Here is a 19,909-nt window from a genome sequence, read left to right as displayed (position 1 = left end):
TGAGATGTGAAAAGTCCTTGAGGATATCTTGCATTGGAGAATTGCTGATTATAGTTTTGACTGAAGTAGGTGGTCCTGTATAATATCTTCCTCGTGTAGTAAGGGAAGTCAGAAGGTCAACAAGTAATCTGTTTCTGATGTCAAGAATAAGTCTAAAGTTAACCAAAAAGTTTGCACCGATTATAGGCTTCTGCACATCAGCTATGGTGAATTCCCATCTGAAAAAACGTTTTAAGTTGAGATCAAGTTTTAGCACCTTACTTCCATACGTCGAGATTTTAGAGTCGTTGGCAGCATACAATTAAACCTTTGTAAGGTGATTCTTAGTGCAATTGGGAATGATCGATAAATCTGCTCCAGAATCAATTAAGAAATTTAGGCCAGTTTTGTTGTCATACACAAACAAACGGCTATATTTAGGAGCCAGGCTGGATCCACAAGCCGTTACTTTGGCTGGCTGCTGTCGTTTCTCTGATCAGCAGTTCGATCAAAGGAACACGGCGAACGACATTTCCAAGCAGCTGATCCAAACTTATTGTGGTAGTAACAATATCCCTGACGACTGAGGCTTTTTTCTCGAGAGCGTAAACTAATGCGGTGTTTCGAATTCGGGTCATGTCGGTTTTTCTCTCTACTACGATAACGGGGACGAGCAGTACGCGATACATTAAGTTCTGTAACCTTCTTTGTGAGTTCTAAAATCTGCAGTTCAAGATGTTTGATTACGGGATTTTCGGCTTCTAAGTTGATGCTGGCCAGTTGGGTTGGTTCTGTAAGTTCAGCAACCTTGTCAGCAAGGATGGCTAGCTTGTTTATTTCATCACCGCTAACAGCCAAAACGGTCTGAATATTTTTAGGGAGACGTTGGAGCCACAAGTTTCTAAGAAATTTTTCGGTAATTTTGCTTGCTGAAAGCTCTCTCATTTTACGGAGTAAAGCGCTGGGTTTTTGATTCCCTAACGCCAGATCTTCAAGCAAAATTTTAGCCTTTTTAGCAGCAGAGTTCTGGAAAATTTCGAGGAGTCGATCTTTAAGTTTAGAAAACGGAGCCTCGGCTGGACGGTCAAATACCAAGTCACTAACATTAGACAAAATCTCCGCGTCCAAGCAATTAATTAAATAGGTGTACTTAGTGTTCTCACTTGTAATCCGATTAATGGCAAAAGCCGCGTCTAGCTGCACAAAAAATAATTTAGTGTTGGTTTTAGTGAAGATAGGCATTTTTGCATGTACACGTCCGATTCCCAACTCGTTTTGTTCTGCCGTTCCGGGCGCTTAACTATGCGGCTACAAGGAAAGCGGGATAGTCTTGGAAAAGGTTTAGCACGAGTCACGTACTCCTAGTCTTTTTATTGAATTTACGATTTAGAAACTGATCATACCTGCATGTCCTGTTAAAAAAGTTCCATCATAGACACAGAGTTGTTCGCTATCTAATTCAGTCAAAGTCCAGGTAGTTTATTAATTGGATCACGTTCAAATCACCACTTTGTCATTCGATCCTACTGGTGTTTGGAATTAACATTAAGCAGTCAAACACGAACAGTAACAAAAAAACTTTATTAAAAAGGTCAGAACTGTCACTGACAATTTCGGGCAACACCCGGGCGAATCCAACAAACTTTTCGCGCGCTTTTTATTTTTGACGTTGCCAGCTACCAAAAACTTTAAACTACAAGGTTAGCCAGATCCCGTATATTTGTTAGCGTGACCTTGAATCTATGTGACGTCACAGCAAGCCCTCTACTTCAACATGACAGATCTTTCAAATAACAAAATACGATAAAATATTAAATCATTTAATTAATTATTAAATTACTACTAAACGTAAACTACTGTAAAATTTTCGAATCTAATAAGTGTACTGTACGTCAATAAACTTACAAGTCTTTTGTCTAATATTTATTTAACAAATTAATGAGCTATATTTTTTATTATCTGATTATCTTTTAATTTTTGATTTTAATTTTTTTTCGACAATCACCATTTTCAGAAGGCATTCTTTTCAATATTTTATAGTTTTCTTGTTTAAGATTTCTATAATTAATTCTTATTATAGTTTTTAATTTACAAAAATCTTTTATTAAAGTAAAAGGTAAAACTGTTTCTACTGACTAATTTTGTACAACTCCGGGGTCTTTTTTATACGATTTATCGTGATATATTTCGAAATATTTATTCCATTCTATAATTTTTGCTAGCCATTCATCAGTAGGTTTAATAAGCCATCCATAAAATAAATGTTGCACCCATGACGGAATGCTACAGTTGTAATGATTTTTAATTTTGTTAGTGGAATTAATTAAGTTTGGATATTTTTCTTTATATTTATAGGCAAAATATCTTGCTATATACTCGAGAGCATCGTAGGAAGTTTCTTCAAAAGTTGTGTTAAAGTCTGGATTGCATGTAAAGTTTCCTGAAATTTTATTTGAAGAAAAAGTAGTTTTACATTCAGTATATTGGTCTGTATTTTCACTTGATACTTTTACATGTGCTTTCTCTAAAACTATAGGTATAATACTGTATATTTCTCTTGTCTTCGATCTGTAGTATATTTACTTTTGACTCTAAAATACCAGGATTCTTACCTAAAATAATCAATCTAATCCTATATATAGCATTTAATGGGCTTGGATGTTGATTAGGACCCCGGCTTCTAATTCGAAAAAATAGTTTTCCAGACAATCTTGATTTAAATTGTAAGTGCAGATGTATTTTATATCAAAAGTCAAATTCATATCTCGAAAAAGATCAATTAGCGATTTCATTGAGATTATCATTCTTTTCTGGAAAATTTGGAAGACATTTTTCCACTTGCACTCATTGTTGAGATTATTTTTATCATATTATTTAAATGTTCTTCTTGTAATTCCAAGTCTACACCATATCCATTTTTGCTTGGAACAGAACCTTTTGGTGCATAGCTATTAAAAATGTCGAACCACATATTTATATCTGTAATATACGTTTGATTGATAATAATAATTGATTCATAATAAACATTTCATTGATATTCACATTCAATTCTTTTCATAAACTTATGTTACTGCAATTACAGTCACTGACGCAAGATACTACATTATACCATAGTAAATAAAGTTCTGCTATTAATTTCAGAAGTATTTCTCTTGTCATTTTTTGATCAAACCCGATGTAAACAGGTTGCTTCCAATTTGAGAAAAAAAATTTATTATTGCAACAATACACAGCACACCTAGTACTCAGCATTTTGTTCTTTACCTAACATAAAAATATAGCTTTAAATATTTAATGACTTATATTTAAATCATTTTACCTTATAAAAAACTTAGTCAAATAAAACAATTACAGAAATATTAAAATAAATCACTTCTTTAATCACAAAATTGGACGAATATTAAAAGCGAAAACTAAACACGTGCACACCCTGCTCTATGTAAATAGAGAGGTCAGGACTCGTGCTGACGTCAGGACTCGTGCTGACGTCACTAACTTGCCATTCCTGGCTAACATTGTAGAATAGGGATCTGGCTATCCTTGTATTATGTAGACCTTGGCCAGCTACTCTTGTTGTCAAGTGTTGCCAGACAGTGTTCGGAAGTCATGCGCTGGCGGCCACAGGTTAACGGAAGTGACATCGTTTCTTTGGCGATAACTATATTTGTTCATTTTGGTAAAGTTCGCTTAAACTCATAATCGATATTTTAAAATATATTTAATAAAAAATGTATAAATAGGTTACTCGCTGCATAAACTGCAATTGCGATCACGCATTCATTTCACCCCTATGCCCCAGAATTCAATATGAAAAAACCATACTGAAACATAAACGGCAGTACAACTGTTCGCGCAATGACGCCCGGGCAGCCATACACTCCCCATCTGACAATAATCGTTCCTACAGCACAGTGACACAACAGAATCAAACCCACGATCGGCCCAATCAAGCTGCAATCCAACGTGCCTCAACCGACGACCCGTGGGAACAGCTCATCACCATAAAACAAGCCATAACCAACCAAAATAACATTCTCGCCAAGCTACTACAAATCCTTGAAGAAAGTAAACTCATCGCTTCTCTTACTCAACAAAATGTTAACACCACCTCTAGTATTATCCAACAACACATCAAGACTACACGTGAGACCCCCTCTGATCCGAGACATGAAGCACTCGCTACCAACGAGCAAACGGAGCCGAAGCAACTACATTCCAATCCGCAACCACAATCGACACCCAACGAGACTGGGAGCAATGTCGAAGATCTCTCAGTAGCTATGGCAGTCTCAAAACGCCACGATCGAGCGATATCACTCGATCACTCAGCCGACAACTCTATTAAAATCAACAAAAAGCCCAAGAATAAGAACGGGAAGAGTAGCAACAATTCAGCATCAATAACCCCACACAAGCCCGCAATCCATACTCGCTCGCAACGTTCTTAAATATTTTACAATGGAACGCCAATAGTCTCCGTAATAAAATGATACAATTAAGCTCCGACCGTATATGGGATAACTATCGAATCATACTAATCCAAGAAACTTGGTTCTAACATAATAACGACACAAACCTTCCGGGGTACACTGCTTATTATACCCACCGCACCGGCACTATAGGAAGTGGCCTTACGACTTACATTCACCATTTTATTCCGTGCTCTTACACAGGTTCCCAGTTGTCAAATGGTCAGGGCGATCCTGAATGGCCCAGTGTTAAAGTTTATGTACCAAAAGTCATTCAGGTTATTAACGCCTATTTCTCCCCTATAATCTCCGCCTGAACTACTGTATTTAACGATCTCTTCCGTCACCTTCCGGACCAGTCCACCATTCTGGATGAGGATTTCAACGCCCACCACAAGATGTTGGGTAATCACTTTACTGACAAACGGGGTCGTATCTTAGCCGACCCTATCGACCACTTCCACTTATATCTGCTCAATAATGGCCAACTCACGCATATAAATGTCAACGGTCCAGGGACCGCCATCGATTTAACTCTAATCATTACCGACATCGCACCCCAAGCGACGTGGGACTCTTCCCACCAAGAATATGGTTGACATCCTCCCACCAAAGCTCATTACACTCTACACCCCGAGACCACCACCTTTACGGCGGAGGATTTCGCCATCCTCAGCGCATTACAACATGCTACAGAGACTAATAGTAACATCACTTTGTGCACGGACTCCAAAGCTATCCTCACCACCACCAACGCCCATCACGATAAGTTTCCTTCTATCATCCACAACATCATTAGCCTCAATTACAGACGTAATAAAGACAACTTACAGACGCTCCTCGTCTGGACCCCAGCCCATAAAGGGATAACCATAAACGAACAAGCGGACAAACTTGCAAAGAGTCAGCCGTACGACACCAAGAAAACTCATTACATTACTCCGGAGGATTACATCAGCATTATAAACACCGAAAACAAACAGCAAATGGACAACGAATGGTACAACTTTCCTGACCACACAGACTACCAATTGCTCACCACCGGCAAACACATCCTAATCATAAACTATACGGATCGTCACACTACTATCCTGATACATCGAGCCAGGACTAATTTCCTCATCACTAACTCCTTCCTCTATTAACGTAACTTAAAAAATACTGATCGCTGCACCTTCTGCCTGACAGAACAGGATACGACGATACATCGGTTAAATAACTGTCATTGATTTGAACCCGTTAGAAAAAAAATTCTAGACAATAACAATATCGCACGTCACAAAATATTCAAGATAAGCGATTGCCTTAAATTCTCGCCCACCGAGATTTGTATGCAAAGTATGATCACCTTTTTCACCGCTTACAAGCAAATCTATAATTACTGAGGAAAACATTACTTTCGCCATTTCTCACCACGACGGAGCGCAATAGTCTGTGTAACTCAAGCCCAACGACGACGACGACGACGTCGTCTGCTTTTGCGACTTAACGAGCTTAACAGAGAATCGTTTAAAAAAATAAATATTTTTTCGGAATTATCTATTTATATTTTTGTAACTATATTATAATTTTGTATAATACGAAGTTAAATTTATGAATTGAATAGTACTTCAGTAGACGTAGAAAGATCTACGTAGTTACTATAAATAACGGGAGTAACTTAGTCTTTAATTCGAGGCTATTTATATATTAAATGTACTGGCTCGGTGTAAATTTGAAAATGGTGCGTTAAATATTCTCAGGCAGAGAAAGGGAGAAGAAGAAACACATGGAGGCCAACAGCTGAGTTCGTTTGGATGTAAGAGAAGAGGATAAATTTCACTTTGTTTTCTTCGTCTGCCATTATTTATGGACCTAACCATGACCTTCTCTTGCTTACTAAACTATATTGACTGCTAAAACTGCAGAGGAGATGCTCGGTTATATTCTGGGTTTGAAACTGTAAAAAATTTCTTGTATTTTTTGTTAAATTGTAAAAAAATGAGCGGTCCTACGTGTCCTGGATTTATGCCTCACAATGTTAAACAGACTAGATGTCGTAGGTGCTTTAGAGATCTCAGCGAGCACAAATTGGATGCGAAGGATAAGGCGCCGGCTCCGAGAAAGAAACAAGAAGAAAAGGTATCGCCGAGCGTCGTCCTATTCCTTCCCCGTAGAAGACGTGAGACCGAAACGGTGAGTATAACGAAGTCGGAGATTCTTAAGGCCGCCGGACATAGTCTGGATGGTTCGGAACAGGGTCAGTCGATAAGGACTTTTAATTCCACCGGTAGACGTTCCAGGTCGCGATCTTCGTCAAATGATGGTCAGGTGAAGGTAAACAAAGAGAGTGAAGAAAGCGATGTGACTGATAGCACGTCTTTTGACGAGGCTATTTTGGAGAGGTCGGAACCCGACGGGGCTTCCGAGAAGACCGAAGAAAATGAAACGAAAGCGCAGAAGGCGAAACGTATTAAAATTATTGCGGCGGATGAAGTCGATAAGCAGTTGTCGGTTCTCAGTGATAACACGGTAGAAAATACGTCTCCGGATGTTGAATTTATCTTGCATGTGGAAACGTCCGTTAAGAGTAAAACTGACGGCGATTCCGAAAGTGTCGCCGCCACAGAAAATACCGAAACGACCGAAACAACTCTCGTATATCAGGATTCCATTGAGGATTTGCAGTCGACCATAGCATCCCAAAAGAAACAAATCGAATCCTTGGAAGAAAAATGTACTCGACTCGAAAAAGAAAAGAAGGATATTTTACAAAGGAAAATGGTTTCGGAAGCAGATAAAAGATCTTTAGAGAAAACTGCTTCAGAGTTATTAAAACTTAGAACGAAAGTTAATGAATTAGAAACTAATAACGAAGAATTAAAAGATGAAAATAAAAGCTTAAAAATAGAAGTTAAAAAAGTTTAAAATGAATTGAAAAAGAGAGAAACGCCCGAACAAGTAGCAACAAAAGTGAACGGCTTAACAGAAAAGTTGCATCAAGCCGAAAAATTATGTGAGGATTTAATGGAACAAAATGAAGAAATTAAAAAGGAAGTTCGTGAATCAAAGAAAGAATTAGAAGAATTACATGATAATTTTCGAGAGGATTAAGCATCGGAATTCAGAAATTTAAAGAGAGAAATTGAAGCAATATCCAAAAACTGTAGAGTTTTACAGTTTAAATTACGCAAATTGGAGAAAAAATGTGAACAGACAGAATTAGAAAAGAACGAAGCAGAAAACAGATTAAAAGAAATGCAAGCCACTGCCGTTATTGATGTAGATAAAACTAAAATGAAAACATTAGAACATGAACTTAAAGTTGCAAAAAAAGTTTATGTGAAAATGCAAGATGAACTAGAGATTCTAAAAGAAACAAACAAAAAATTAGAAAATGAAAATGAAAATCTTCGTATTCAAGGAAAAGCTAATAGAAGAAGTATCTCTCTGATGCCAGAGGTTAGTTATGCTGTAAATTTTAAAATTTTAGTCGTTTTTATTATTAAAAAATTTATATATTATTTATGCATTGCAGTTTGTATAGCAATTAATAAATTTGTTCATTGTTACATAGTATTAAATCATATTGTGTGTCAGTCTCTCTTATTAGGGCTCACCGGTGGCCAATTTTATCAAGCTACCAAACACCAGTAGCTTGTTGTGGGTTCAAGCCTAACTAATAGTCTGGTCGTACAGAGTTTTCCAGAATTTTGTCACATGTCTAACATTTAAATAGGGGAATTTTCTATAGAAAATCTACCTTTGAGACATTCTTTTCAGATTGCCTATGTGTTACATTGCCTTCTCCCATCAGTTTCACATTCCTCTCTCATATTAACTACTGTAAATGTTATATGATTATCTTTGATTCAATTTGTAATATTTACAAAAGCATTTAAATTACACATTTCTTATTTTATTTAATTTAGTTTTGTTTTTAAAACATTCCTATTGCAAAATGATCAACATTAAAAAATATATATTCTATCAAAAAAGAATAATGCAATTCAACGTCTGCAATATATTATAGTAAAATGAAAATAAATAAATTAATAAGCTATAACATTAATTTTCTTTGATAAATTTTAAAATAAATATACCTGTTGAAATTAATAAAATGATTTATTCGTTTATTTGGTTCTCCTACCAGTAATTAAAATTCTTATTGTGTAGTTATTGTTTAAATATATTTAAAAATAGAAAAGTTAGAAACTAAATTATCTCCATTTTTATGACTTTGATTACAAGTATATAAAATAGCTACAGGAATTCGTATTCACTGACAAATTTATTTCTTTATTTTAGTATTGTCGATAAATAAGTAAATATAGAATCTGTTCATCGGCGGCAAATCGAGCGATCGTTCACGCAATATTTAAAGTCATTGTCATAATACTCACCTTACTTATAGCATAAAAGATGTCTTTTTATGGAAAAAAAATCCGGCGCGCAATTACTATATTTTTATTTACAATATCTTTTTTCTAATGACTTAATTTCAGCATTTCCGAACACAGCAATAGTTCTAAGAATATTACTTACATTGCCGGTTACAGTTGCATTTGGTGAAAAGTCTTTTCAAAGTTAAAAATTATAAAAAAACAAAAAAAAAATTATTTAAGATCAACAATGCACCAGCGAAGATTAAGTAATTTAGCTATAGTTTCAATTGAACGTAAAATCTTAGCCTGCTTGAATACAAGAAAATTAATAGCAGATTTCGCAAACATAAAGGCAAGAAGAGTTCAATTTTGGTACATAAATATTTATATGGCTTTACGTTTAAGTAAACAAAAATAACTTAGTAATAATAAATAGTTTTTCTTTGTAAAGTATTTCTTTTTTTTTCACACTCTTATGAGACAACATTAAAGAGCCTTTCTTGCAAGCTCGGTGTAGGTAGTCGTAGTTAAACAGAGGGTGTCATAATCAGAATTGCACACGGGCGTTCAAACAGCTAGCGGCGCCCGTAAATATTGATATCAATACTGGTAGGGCATTTACTGTTAAATTTTCAAGACTATACAGTATACTGTACACGTTTTAAACAATACTGTTTTCTAGTTTTCGATGCTGTGATTAAATAAAGGTTTGTGACAAAAGNCCTACTCAAGGAAAAGGAAATAAAAAAAGTCTCTCTCCGATGCCAGAGGTTAGTTATGCTGTAAATTTTAAAATTTTATTAGTTTTTATTATCAAAAAATTTATATTTTATTTATACATTGCATTTTGTATAGCAATTAAGAAATTTGTTCATTGTCACATAGTATTAAATCATATTGTGTGTTCGTCTCTCCTATTAGGGCCCACTGGTGGCCAAGTTTATAAAGCTGACAAACACCGGTAGGTTGTTATGTGTTCAAACCTGACTAATAGTCTGGTCGTATGAAGTTTTCCAGGGTTTTGTCACATGTCTAACATTTAAATAGGGAAATTTTCAATAGAAAATCTACCTGTGAGACATCCTTCTCAGATTGCCTGTGTTACATTGCCTTATCCCATCAGTTCTACATTCCTCTCTCATATTAACTACAGTAAATGTAGAATGATTATCTTTGATTCGATTTGTAATATTTACAAAAGCATTTAAATTACACATTTCTTATTTTATTTAATTTAGTTTTGTTTTTAAAACATTCCTATTGCAAAATGATCAACATTAAAAAATATATATTCTATCAAAAAAGAATAATGCAATTCAACGTCTGCAATATATTATAGTAAAATGAAAATAAATAAATTAATAAGCTATAACATTAATTTTCTTTGATAAATTTTAAAATAAATATACCTGTTGAAATTAATAAAATGATTTATTCGTTTATTTGGTTCTCCTACCAGTAATTAAAATTCTTATTGTGTAGTTATTGTTTAAATATATTTAAAAATAGAAAAGTTAGAAACTAAATTATCTCCATTTTTATGACTTTGATTACAAGTATATAAAATAGCTACAGGAATTCGTATTTACTGACAAATTTATTTCTTTATTTTAGTATTGTCGATAAATAAGTAAATATAGAATCTGTTCATCGGCGGCAAATCGAGCGATCGTTCACGCAATATTTAAAGTCATTGTCATAATACTCACCTTACTTATAGCATAAAAGATGTCTTTTTATGGAAAAAAAATCCGGCGCGCAATTACTATATTTTTATTTACAATATCTTTTTTCTAATGACTTAATTTCAGCATTTCCGAACACAGCAATAGTTCTAAGAATATTACTTACATTGCCGGTTACAGTTGCATTTGGTGAAAAGTCTTTTCAAAGTTAAAAATTATAAAAAAACAAAAAAAAAATTATTTAAGATCAACAATGCACCAGCGAAGATTAAGTAATTTAGCTATAGTTTCAATTGAACGTAAAATCTTAGCCTGCTTGAATACAAGAAAATTAATAGCAGATTTCGCAAACATAAAGGCAAGAAGAGTTCAATTTTGGTACATAAATATTTATATGGCTTTACGTTTAAGTAAACAAAAATAACTTAGTAATAATAAATAGTTTTTCTTTGTAAAGTATTTCTTTTTTTTTCACACTCTTATGAGACAACATTAAAGAGCCTTTCTTGCAAGCTCGGTGTAGGTAGTCGTAGTTAAACAGAGGGTGTCATAATCAGAATTGCACACGGGCGTTCAAACAGCTAGCGGCGCCCGTAAATATTGATATCAATACTGGTAGGGCATTTACTGTTAAATTTTCAAGACTATACAGTATACTGTACACGTTTTAAACAATACTGTTTTCTAGTTTTCGATGCTGCGATTAAATAAAGGTTTGTGACAAAGGCGTTGAAACTTTACTTAAATTAAAAGTTTTGTCGTGAAAAAAGTAACATTTTACATAATTCATTTTATTTCTTAGTTTTTATTGTTAATTTTTAAATTTATTTAATGAAGATAAAGTTGCTTGAGTAGTGTAATATTTAAACTTCCTTTTACTGTACGCGTCCATTGGTTCTTCTCGAGGCGTATTTTAATTTTCCTGATTATGAAGCTCATGTTTATAGTAGTAAATTGCAAGATAAACTGCTCAATATTTTATTAGTTGAAAAGTATATTATTCGTGCTACTTTTATTGCCCATGAAAAAAATTCGAGTTGCTTCTGAATTTTATTCCTGGACCTCTAGAGGCTAATGACAATACATACGATTGAAAAGATAAGACAAAACGATTATTTGTGATGAAAATTGTATACTAGTATTTACATTAAACACGTAAAAATTATTGAAAGAAGATAAGATCCATTATCAAATATACACGTAAAGTTATTAACAGTCCAGGCATTTTTTTATGCCATGTGCTGCTGTAATAAATAGCTGTTTACGATTTTTCTATTGAAAACAAACTTTTTATACATTTTAGATGTTTTTTATATAGTCAGTTATACTGTATAAATTTAACTGCTGATAGTTTAACATCTTTGTTATATTTTAACATCTTTGTTATCTGAGAAAAAAAATTGTATATATGAAGATTTAAGTTTATTTTTATTATAAAAAATATTCCGGGGGGTATTGTTTCCTGTTGTAAAAACCGAGTAGAAAAGAAAATAATTCTCCAAAACAGTAATTTTTTTGTTATTCTGAAATTAGAAATTTTATTTTTTTTTATACAATATTTTAAAAAGTTGCATCGTTAAAAATTGATAAAAACTGACTCAAAAAACTTCGTGTTATTCTGTCATGGACCAGTTGTCCGTAAGGTATCAATGAAGACTCTGGGACGTTGGCTCCATATCAAGTCCTGTAAGATGAAAAAAAAACATGTAAGATGTAAGAAAGAAAACACATTTTAAAACACATTGTTTTTAACCACATCGTTGACATCATACGAACGGCTTACCAGCATAAAACAAGAGCATTTTATGATGTACGTGGTCTACTGCTCTTTTGACTTATTCTTTTTATCGTCTGGCGTAACCAGCCAAGACAAAGTCAAAAGAGCAGTTGGAATGCTTAACAAGACACTGCAGATGCACAAAATCTGAATGAAAAAAAAGAAAAAAAAAACATTTATTACGTACAGATACTCATTCATGTAAATCTAATTATGTATAAAATTTGATGTGTATACTGTACATAAATAACATGTTGACTTAATATCAAAATGATTGAAAATTTAATTTATAGAATTATTTCATACTTACCTCAGTCCACTTTTTCATTTTTAAATGTGCCTTTATATCAAATATAAATAAAATGTTGATGTCCACTGACTTTTCTGAAACTTGCTTTACAGCTTTCTTTGCAGTTTCCTTTGCAGTTTCCTTTGCAGTTTCCTTTGCAGTTTCCTTTGCAGTTTCCTTTGCAGTTTCCTTTGCAGTTTCCTTTGCAGTTTCCTTTGCAGTTTCCTTTGCAGTTTCCTTTGCAGTTTCCTTTGCAGTTTCCTTTGCAGTTTCCTTTGCAGTTTCCTTTGCAGTTTCCTTTGCAGTTTCCTTTGCAGTTTCCTTTGCAGTTTCCTTTGCAGTTTCCTTTGCAGTTTCCTTTGCAGTTTCCTTTGCAGTTTCCTTTGCAGTTTCCTTTGCAGTTTCCTTTGCAGTTTCCTTTGCAGTTTCCTTTGCAGTTTCCTTTGCAGTTTCCTTTGCAGTTTCCTTTGCAGTTTCCTTTGCAGTTTCCTTTGCAGTTTCCTTTGCAGTTTCCTTTGCAGTTTCCTTTGCAGTTTCCTTTGCAGTTTCCTTTGCAGTTTCCTTTGCAGTTTCCTTTGCAGTTTCCTTTGCAGTTTCCTTTGCAGTTTCCTTTGCAGTTTCCTTTGCAGTTTCCTTTGCAGTTTCCTTTGCAGTTTCCTTTGCAGTTTCCTTTGCAGTTTCCTTTGCAGTTTCCTTTGCAGTTTCCTTTGCAGTTTCCTTTGCAGTTTCCTTTGCAGTTTCCTTTGCAGTTTCCTTTGCAGTTTCCTTTGCAGTTTCCTTTGCAGTTTCCTTTGCAGTTTCCTTTGCAGTTTCCTTTGCAGTTTCCTTTGCAGTTTCCTTTGCAGTTTCCTTTGCAGTTTCCTTTGCAGTTTCCTTTGCAGTTTCCTTTGCAGTTTCCTTTGCAGTTTCCTTTGCAGTTTCCTTTGCAGTTTCCTTTGCAGTTTCCTTTGCAGTTTCCTTTGCAGTTTCCTTTGCAGTTTCCTTTGCAGTTTCCTTTGCAGTTTCCTTTGCAGTTTCCTTTGCAGTTTCCTTTGCAGTTTCCTTTGCAGTTTCCTTTGCAGTTTCCTTTGCAGTTTCCTTTGCAGTTTCCTTTGCAGTTTCCTTTGCAGTTTCCTTTGCAGTTTCCTTTGCAGTTTCCTTTGCAGTTTCCTTTGCAGTTTCCTTTGCAGTTTCCTTTGCAGTTTCCTTTGCAGTTTCCTTTGCAGTTTCCTTTGCAGTTTCCTTTGCAGTTTCCTTTGCAGTTTCCTTTGCAGTTTCCTTTGCAGTTTCCTTTGCAGTTTCCTTTGCAGTTTCCTTTGCAGTTTCCTTTGCAGTTTCCTTTGCAGTTTCCTTTGCAGTTTCCTTTGCAGTTTCCTTTGCAGTTTCCTTTGCAGTTTCCTTTGCAGTTTCCTTTGCAGTTTCCTTTGCAGTTTCCTTTGTAGCTTCCTTTGCAGCTTCCTTTGCAGCGTCCATTTTTTCTTAACAAAATGTTAATTGTCGATTTTGAAAATGCAGAACAATAACAAAACGAATCATTCGTCCATATTTATACTCGACACAGAGGGTGTGTTAAACCAGTTATAATAAAATTAGATAATCAAGCCAATGACACGGGTCGTTTCACTTGAAACAGGATACGCTATTGGCTTGCTTATCCAGCAGTATTAAGCGTTTGTACCATTCAATACGCCCGGTATGCAAATATGGTCTTCCACAAAGGACAAAAAAGTAACATTGAAATTATGAAATTTTACTTGATTAAATATAAGTAAGATTAATTCATATTAATTAGTTGTATGAAGGCAACATGTATACAAATAAATTGTATTTAAATTAGCAAATTGTCTAATTTGCGATCTTGCTATAATCGTAATAAAATTAAAAAAACAATTTGCATTATAGATCTGTATAAATAAATTAGAAATACTCATATTTTAGAAAATTTGGATTTTTGGATATTTTTTAAGTCTCCAAATTTCTTCAAAAATTTTATCGCGATTTTAATCTACCTTTAATGACTCACGATTAACTCTTAATTGATTTTCAATGCGACTTTTTTATCAAATTTTATTCATCGTTCTTAAGTAGTGCATAGGTTTTACATCGATAAAGTTATTTAAAGCTAGTTTATGATGTCAAAAACTACTTCCAATAGTTTTTTAATTTTTTTGATTAATAGATTTTATTATATATACGTTTAATGAAGTCGGGGGGTCGGAAATCGCAGTAAAAAACGTAATTTTTTAAAAATATTTAAAAATATACGGCCAGCTAGTATTTACTCTACTTTCAGCCCTTTTTTTTAGATTTCTATGAGAATGTCCCGGGAAAACCAACACCAGCTGTTATCAAGGTCATCCAGCTGTAAATACAATGACTCATCGGTGTCAGATTTCACAGAAAGGCGAGACAATGGAAGTTAAACTTTGAAGCTTTCTCTTCAAAAATAACGCATTTCTTTTGTTTTTTCTTCAGTTTTAAGCATTTTTTGTTTAATTATATTAATTTTAAATATTAGTAAAGTGTGAAACCAGTTTCTTGAAATAATAACTTGGCTAAGTCCCATTGCTCAATTTTCGTGTAAATTAATATTCGGACTCATTTTCATTATGAAACGAGACTGTATTTACAAGAAACAAGTCCATATTTATATATACTTACATATAATCTATCAAAAATTGTGCCTTAATGCAAAAGGCTATCTTCAGATGAAGCCATACCGATACTTCTGTAAAAACTATTATTATATCCTTTTACAATATTGTTTAATTTGTCGACATATTGATAAGAATTACGATAAGTAAATAATCTATATATTTTATTTTCGCAAATTTTATTTAAAGTCAACCACGAAAGCTTTGGTATCTGAATGAGTGGAATAATGATTAATTTTAAATTTTTAAAACAAATTTTTTACTAACCTATTATAACATTCAGAGCTTTAGGAATATTTATATATTTATTTTGAAATTCCTAAAAAAAACTCATTAAAACCAATCGAGTCTAACGGCGTTTTTCTATTTCTCATTAAATACGATATTAAGTTAACCTTCCCTAAAACACGTTTACCATTAACTGTTAATTCATTTTTTACGTTTCACCCATAATGATTTTGTTTCAGATTGTCGATTAAATGCGGAATATATTTTCGATATAACTGCGGGAAAGATATAGTTATTTGTTTAATAATTGCATCTCCATTATCATCATCATCACTAGGTTTTACTTACGGTTCAGAAGATGCTTCTTGAATTTCATCTGGTACGACAGATACTCTGATAGGTTCATTCGGCGACCTGTTTTTTCGCCATTAGATTCTTTTTACTATTACCGTGCCAATTAGTCCTCCTGCCATGGTCAATAATGACGCCAGTAGAAGAGGAAGGAATACACCAGATCGATTAACCAAAATTTTTTTTGGTATTGAAATGTACGTTTCGTTAGTGACCCCGGGCTACATAATGAAGGAACGTTACAAATTTATATAGCGAATGCGCCGATATTCATACAAAAATGTAATATTAATTAGTGATGTAACGAATATTCGGTTACTATTCGGTATTCGGCCTATTCGGCCTATTTTTCACTATTCGGCCGAATACCGAATATTTAAGAATTGGTAGTTTCCCGATTGTCCAGCTTTATGCTGTCGATTTTAGAACATTTCGCTAAAGTTTAAAATGCCAGTAATTTTGTATAGGACACGGGGCCGGATTTAAGCATTTTGAAGCCCTAAGCTGAACTCTAAGGCCCCTTAACCCACCCTTCACAATTTTAGAATTCAATCATAAAAAGAAAAGATTAAATCAGACTATGACTCTGATTTAATACGGTTATTGGAAGAAAAAAACGCGAGGTTTCACTAGTCTTCTGTTCTATAACTAAGTTTAATTATATTTTTATACCCATTCCATTAAAAATGATTCTTTTAAATTGGTTTTATCAATTTTTTTAAAACAGATCTTATGTTAATTCTTAGAAAAAAAATTAATGAAATACTACACAAAATAAACAGTGAAGTATATTTTGACGCTTATTACAAAATCTCACTTCAATTTTCTTTTTTTGTACAAATGTTTGAGGTCCTTTGAAAGTTGAGGCTTTTTACTTGTAAATCCGGGAAGGGTCGCGCGTAGGGGTATGGTTCATTAGACATTTATTGTTCCCACAGAGGGGGGTCGCCACCCCTTCATTCGGAAGGTAAATCTTACCGTCCCAATCGCGTCATACGAATCTATATTTCTACCTATTAAACATTCTATAAATACTTTAAAATAGTTTAATTTGTTTATTTACCTTCGCTCGTAAACCTCGATTATAAATGTATCCGCCATTTTTTCAACAAATTTCCCGTGACTCAATGCGCGACGTTCACTGAGTCACGGGATGTCGTAAACGTGCGGCGCAAGCTTAATCGAGGCAAATAATAATTATTTATACCATTCTGTGGTATAAATAATAAATTCGTATCAATAATAAATTCCTATTAAAAATAAAATAATTTATTGTTAATTTAGAATTATCAATAGGGCGACTCTAGCGCCCGTTTTTGGCATACCGTTACGCAGACGGGTACCCTTTCAATGGGTTATATATTAATATATAGATACTTTACAATGCAGAGTTTAACGCAAACTTATTCTAAAAATAATTAATAGAATATTAATCAAAATAATTTTCATTTCTTTATTTTTCAGTTGTACAATAGCTTCATAGAAATCAGAAGATTTTCTTCCGTCCACATGAAAATTGAAAACAAACTCAAGGTTGACATCGCTCGAAATACTCGATTAATTATTAAATTCGCCTTTTAACCGTAAACAATTTGATTAATAAACTTATCTGATTAGTTTCTAGATTTCATGAAGAGATTCGGAAAGACCCCGATTGGTATTTCTGTCGGCGGATTCTTCTTCGTCAAGAAAAACTTTGTCATGAGAGTGAGTACCTCTTTCTAGCGTATTTCGTTAGATTCGAGTTTAGTTTCTCACTGACCATGTGTGCGATTAAGATTTTTTTCAAGCATAAAAATTTATTTAAACAAAATATTTAAATCTTAAATCTCAGTTCTAGCATCTGAGTTTTACATTCTGTGTTCTTGTAATTATAAACACTGGGTGGAATAAAAGACTTTCTTATTTTACAGATGATAAGTGGATTATATTCTATTTTGTCAACGTTAGTGAAGCTCGGCAACGAGAAGAAAAGTGGATGCATCTCGACAGAAAACAACAAAACCGATTCCTTCGGCATATTGTCAGTTTTGGATAATTTTTAATTTCCTCTTCTATAAAGTTTGCATTGTCAGAAACGAACCGATCTCGTAGAGAACCGCACCGATGTCCAACGCTACACCTATTTTTTCCTACCGAAAAATAGTTAAGGAAGTTAAATCGAAAGGTTTCTATCCTCGTTAGGAGGACGTATTTCGAGAATGGCTCCTTGATAATATAGAAGAGTTTGCAAATGAGATAAGTTCTATATCATTGTTTACCACATAATTCCTTAGTGAAGAATAGCGCAACCGGAATAAAACCCGCATTTGATGCATCGCCTGAAAAAAAGGGATTCTTTAGTTTTAAGAAATGTCTCGAGAAACAGATTTAATTTTGTCGAATTGCCTCCTACGTCGTGCATCTCAGTAGGGTTGGACTTAAAGACGATTTCACTCATTATTACCAGTTACAATTTTTTACAAAACCCATCCCTACTCTTAAAATTAAGCTTTCTGCCATTTTATAGTAGTTAAAAATAGAAAAAGAGTTTTAATAAAATATGATAAGAGATGATGCCACTAAATGCTGTTGGGAAAGATAAGCAACTCTTTGCTGGATTTTTTGTCCTTGCTGTTTTGAAGCCTTCTAATGTCAGACATGCCAGTACGACACAAAGTCTTCGTGTTCGACTGACGGAAGTTGAGAAAAGCCGCATCGTTTGGCCGAGGGAAGCGAGATGGCTTTTTTCCGAATTGTTTTCCATCTGATTGTGAAGACATGTTGGGACAGTGAATACGTGAAGAGCCACATATATGAGGGCAGGTTCTGAACACTCCAGACATAAAACGGACGAAGAGATATAATAGAGAGGTTGAGGCGCACGTATTTAGCCCAAAACGTGTACGGCTAACGGGTGAGCGCCGCCATCTTGGCAGTTCTGGACCGTCGATAATGGCGTTTGCTACGTGTAGCTAGGTGAGTACACGATCGGCTTAAACGTCATCATTTTTTGTGTTTGGGGTTAAAATTATGATTTGTTTTATTAAAATAACGATTATTTTAACATTTGTGAATAACATTGTAAAGAAACAGACGATTTTAATCCAAAAATTATATTTTCAATGTAATGTGAAGTGACAAAGGAAACTCAAAGGCTGTGTTCACTGTTTTTTTTTTATTTTCGCATATTAAGCATTTAATTAAAATTATATTTGTAGTCTAGTGATGAGGTATTAGTATTGTTGGATCAGTATGATAGAGATGAAGAAGCCATTTTATTATATTATATTACTAAAGAGTTACCTGTGACAAAAGCAAGAATAAATTTAAATAAAATGCCTGATTCTGATTGCTTGTTTTCTTTTCAGTAAGTGATATATTTATAAATTAAAGTAACAGCAAAAGGCGCTGCTTTGACAAATTATTGGGGGTTCGTAGATGGAACGGCACGTCCTATTTGTTGACCAAAACACATCAAAGGGTGTTATTCAGTGGCCATAAACGTATAAATTGTTTGAAATTTCAATCAGTGGTTACACCCGACGGTATGATTGCTAATTTTTTTGGACCAATAGAAGGAATACGTCGTGACAGTGGAATGTTAAGAGAATCTAATTTGTTACAGCAGTGCTTTTCAATTTGTGGGTCGCGACCCCTAGCGGGGTCGCAAAGCCTTACAGGGGATCGCGGGTAAAAGAAAAAGACAAGTGTTTGTAGGTCCTACACTACAACGAAAAAAAGTTAGAATTTCATTAAGGCTATACAGTCGACCCCCCTATAACGTACGTTCTAATAACGACAATTCCTATAACGTAACGAAAAAATTGTACAAACTCTCGTAAAACATACCTCCCATAACGTCGTTTCGCGACAAGATTGATAGAGTCTGGACCAATAGTGGATGAGCAGCCGAACTACTTTCCTCCGACCCTGCGCCACGCTACGGAGCGGCTAAATTGAGTTTGCTATCGTCTGTTTAGTATTATATATAAATTATATATAAATTAGGTACTGTACATATAATTATATATTAATTATATATAAATTAGCTACTGTATATATAATTATATATTAACTTAATTTATTGTAAGTTTATTATAATTATATATATGCTTTCTGCCGCCTGGCAACACGCTACGGAGATTTTAGGCT

The 19,909-nt window shown here is 34.1% G+C and overlaps 1 protein-coding gene, 1 long non-coding RNA gene and 1 pseudogene across 2 annotated transcripts; 1 reads left to right on the top strand and 2 right to left on the bottom strand.

Moving 5' to 3' along the window:
* Positions 1-384: 384 nt before the first annotated feature.
* On the bottom strand, positions 385-1,221 carry LOC111622236. The gene has a single exon (XM_023364588.1). It carries the CDS (start codon positions 1,219-1,221, stop codon positions 445-447), a length of 777 nt encoding a protein of 258 aa, XP_023220356.1. The 3' UTR covers positions 385-444.
* Positions 1,222-6,428: 5,207 nt separating this feature from the next.
* LOC111622235 lies at positions 6,429-7,974 on the top strand (annotated as a pseudogene).
* A 4,052-nt stretch (positions 7,975-12,026) lies between these two features.
* Positions 12,027-12,692, bottom strand: LOC111622217. Its single transcript, XR_002756227.1, has 3 exons — positions 12,585-12,692; positions 12,281-12,421; positions 12,027-12,181 (listed from the first exon to the last, which is right to left on the bottom strand). It is a non-coding gene; the product is annotated as an uncharacterized LOC111622217 (long non-coding RNA).
* Positions 12,693-19,909: the final 7,217 nt, after the last annotated feature.

Source organism: Centruroides sculpturatus, unplaced genomic scaffold (assembly GCF_000671375.1).
Source record: "Centruroides sculpturatus isolate CEXI.00-Female unplaced genomic scaffold, Cexi_2.0 scaffold219, whole genome shotgun sequence".
In the NCBI taxonomy this organism is placed as follows: domain Eukaryota; kingdom Metazoa; phylum Arthropoda; class Arachnida; order Scorpiones; family Buthidae; genus Centruroides; species Centruroides sculpturatus.
Note: the sequence above shows the minus strand (reverse complement) of the source record. Positions and strands in the feature narration are given on the sequence as shown.

What these genes read in the sequence shown, in the direction of transcription:
- LOC111622236 (XM_023364588.1), bottom strand. Translation starts at nt 1,221, where the DNA reads ATGCCTATCTTCACTAAAACCAACACTAAATTATTTTTTGTGCAGCTA.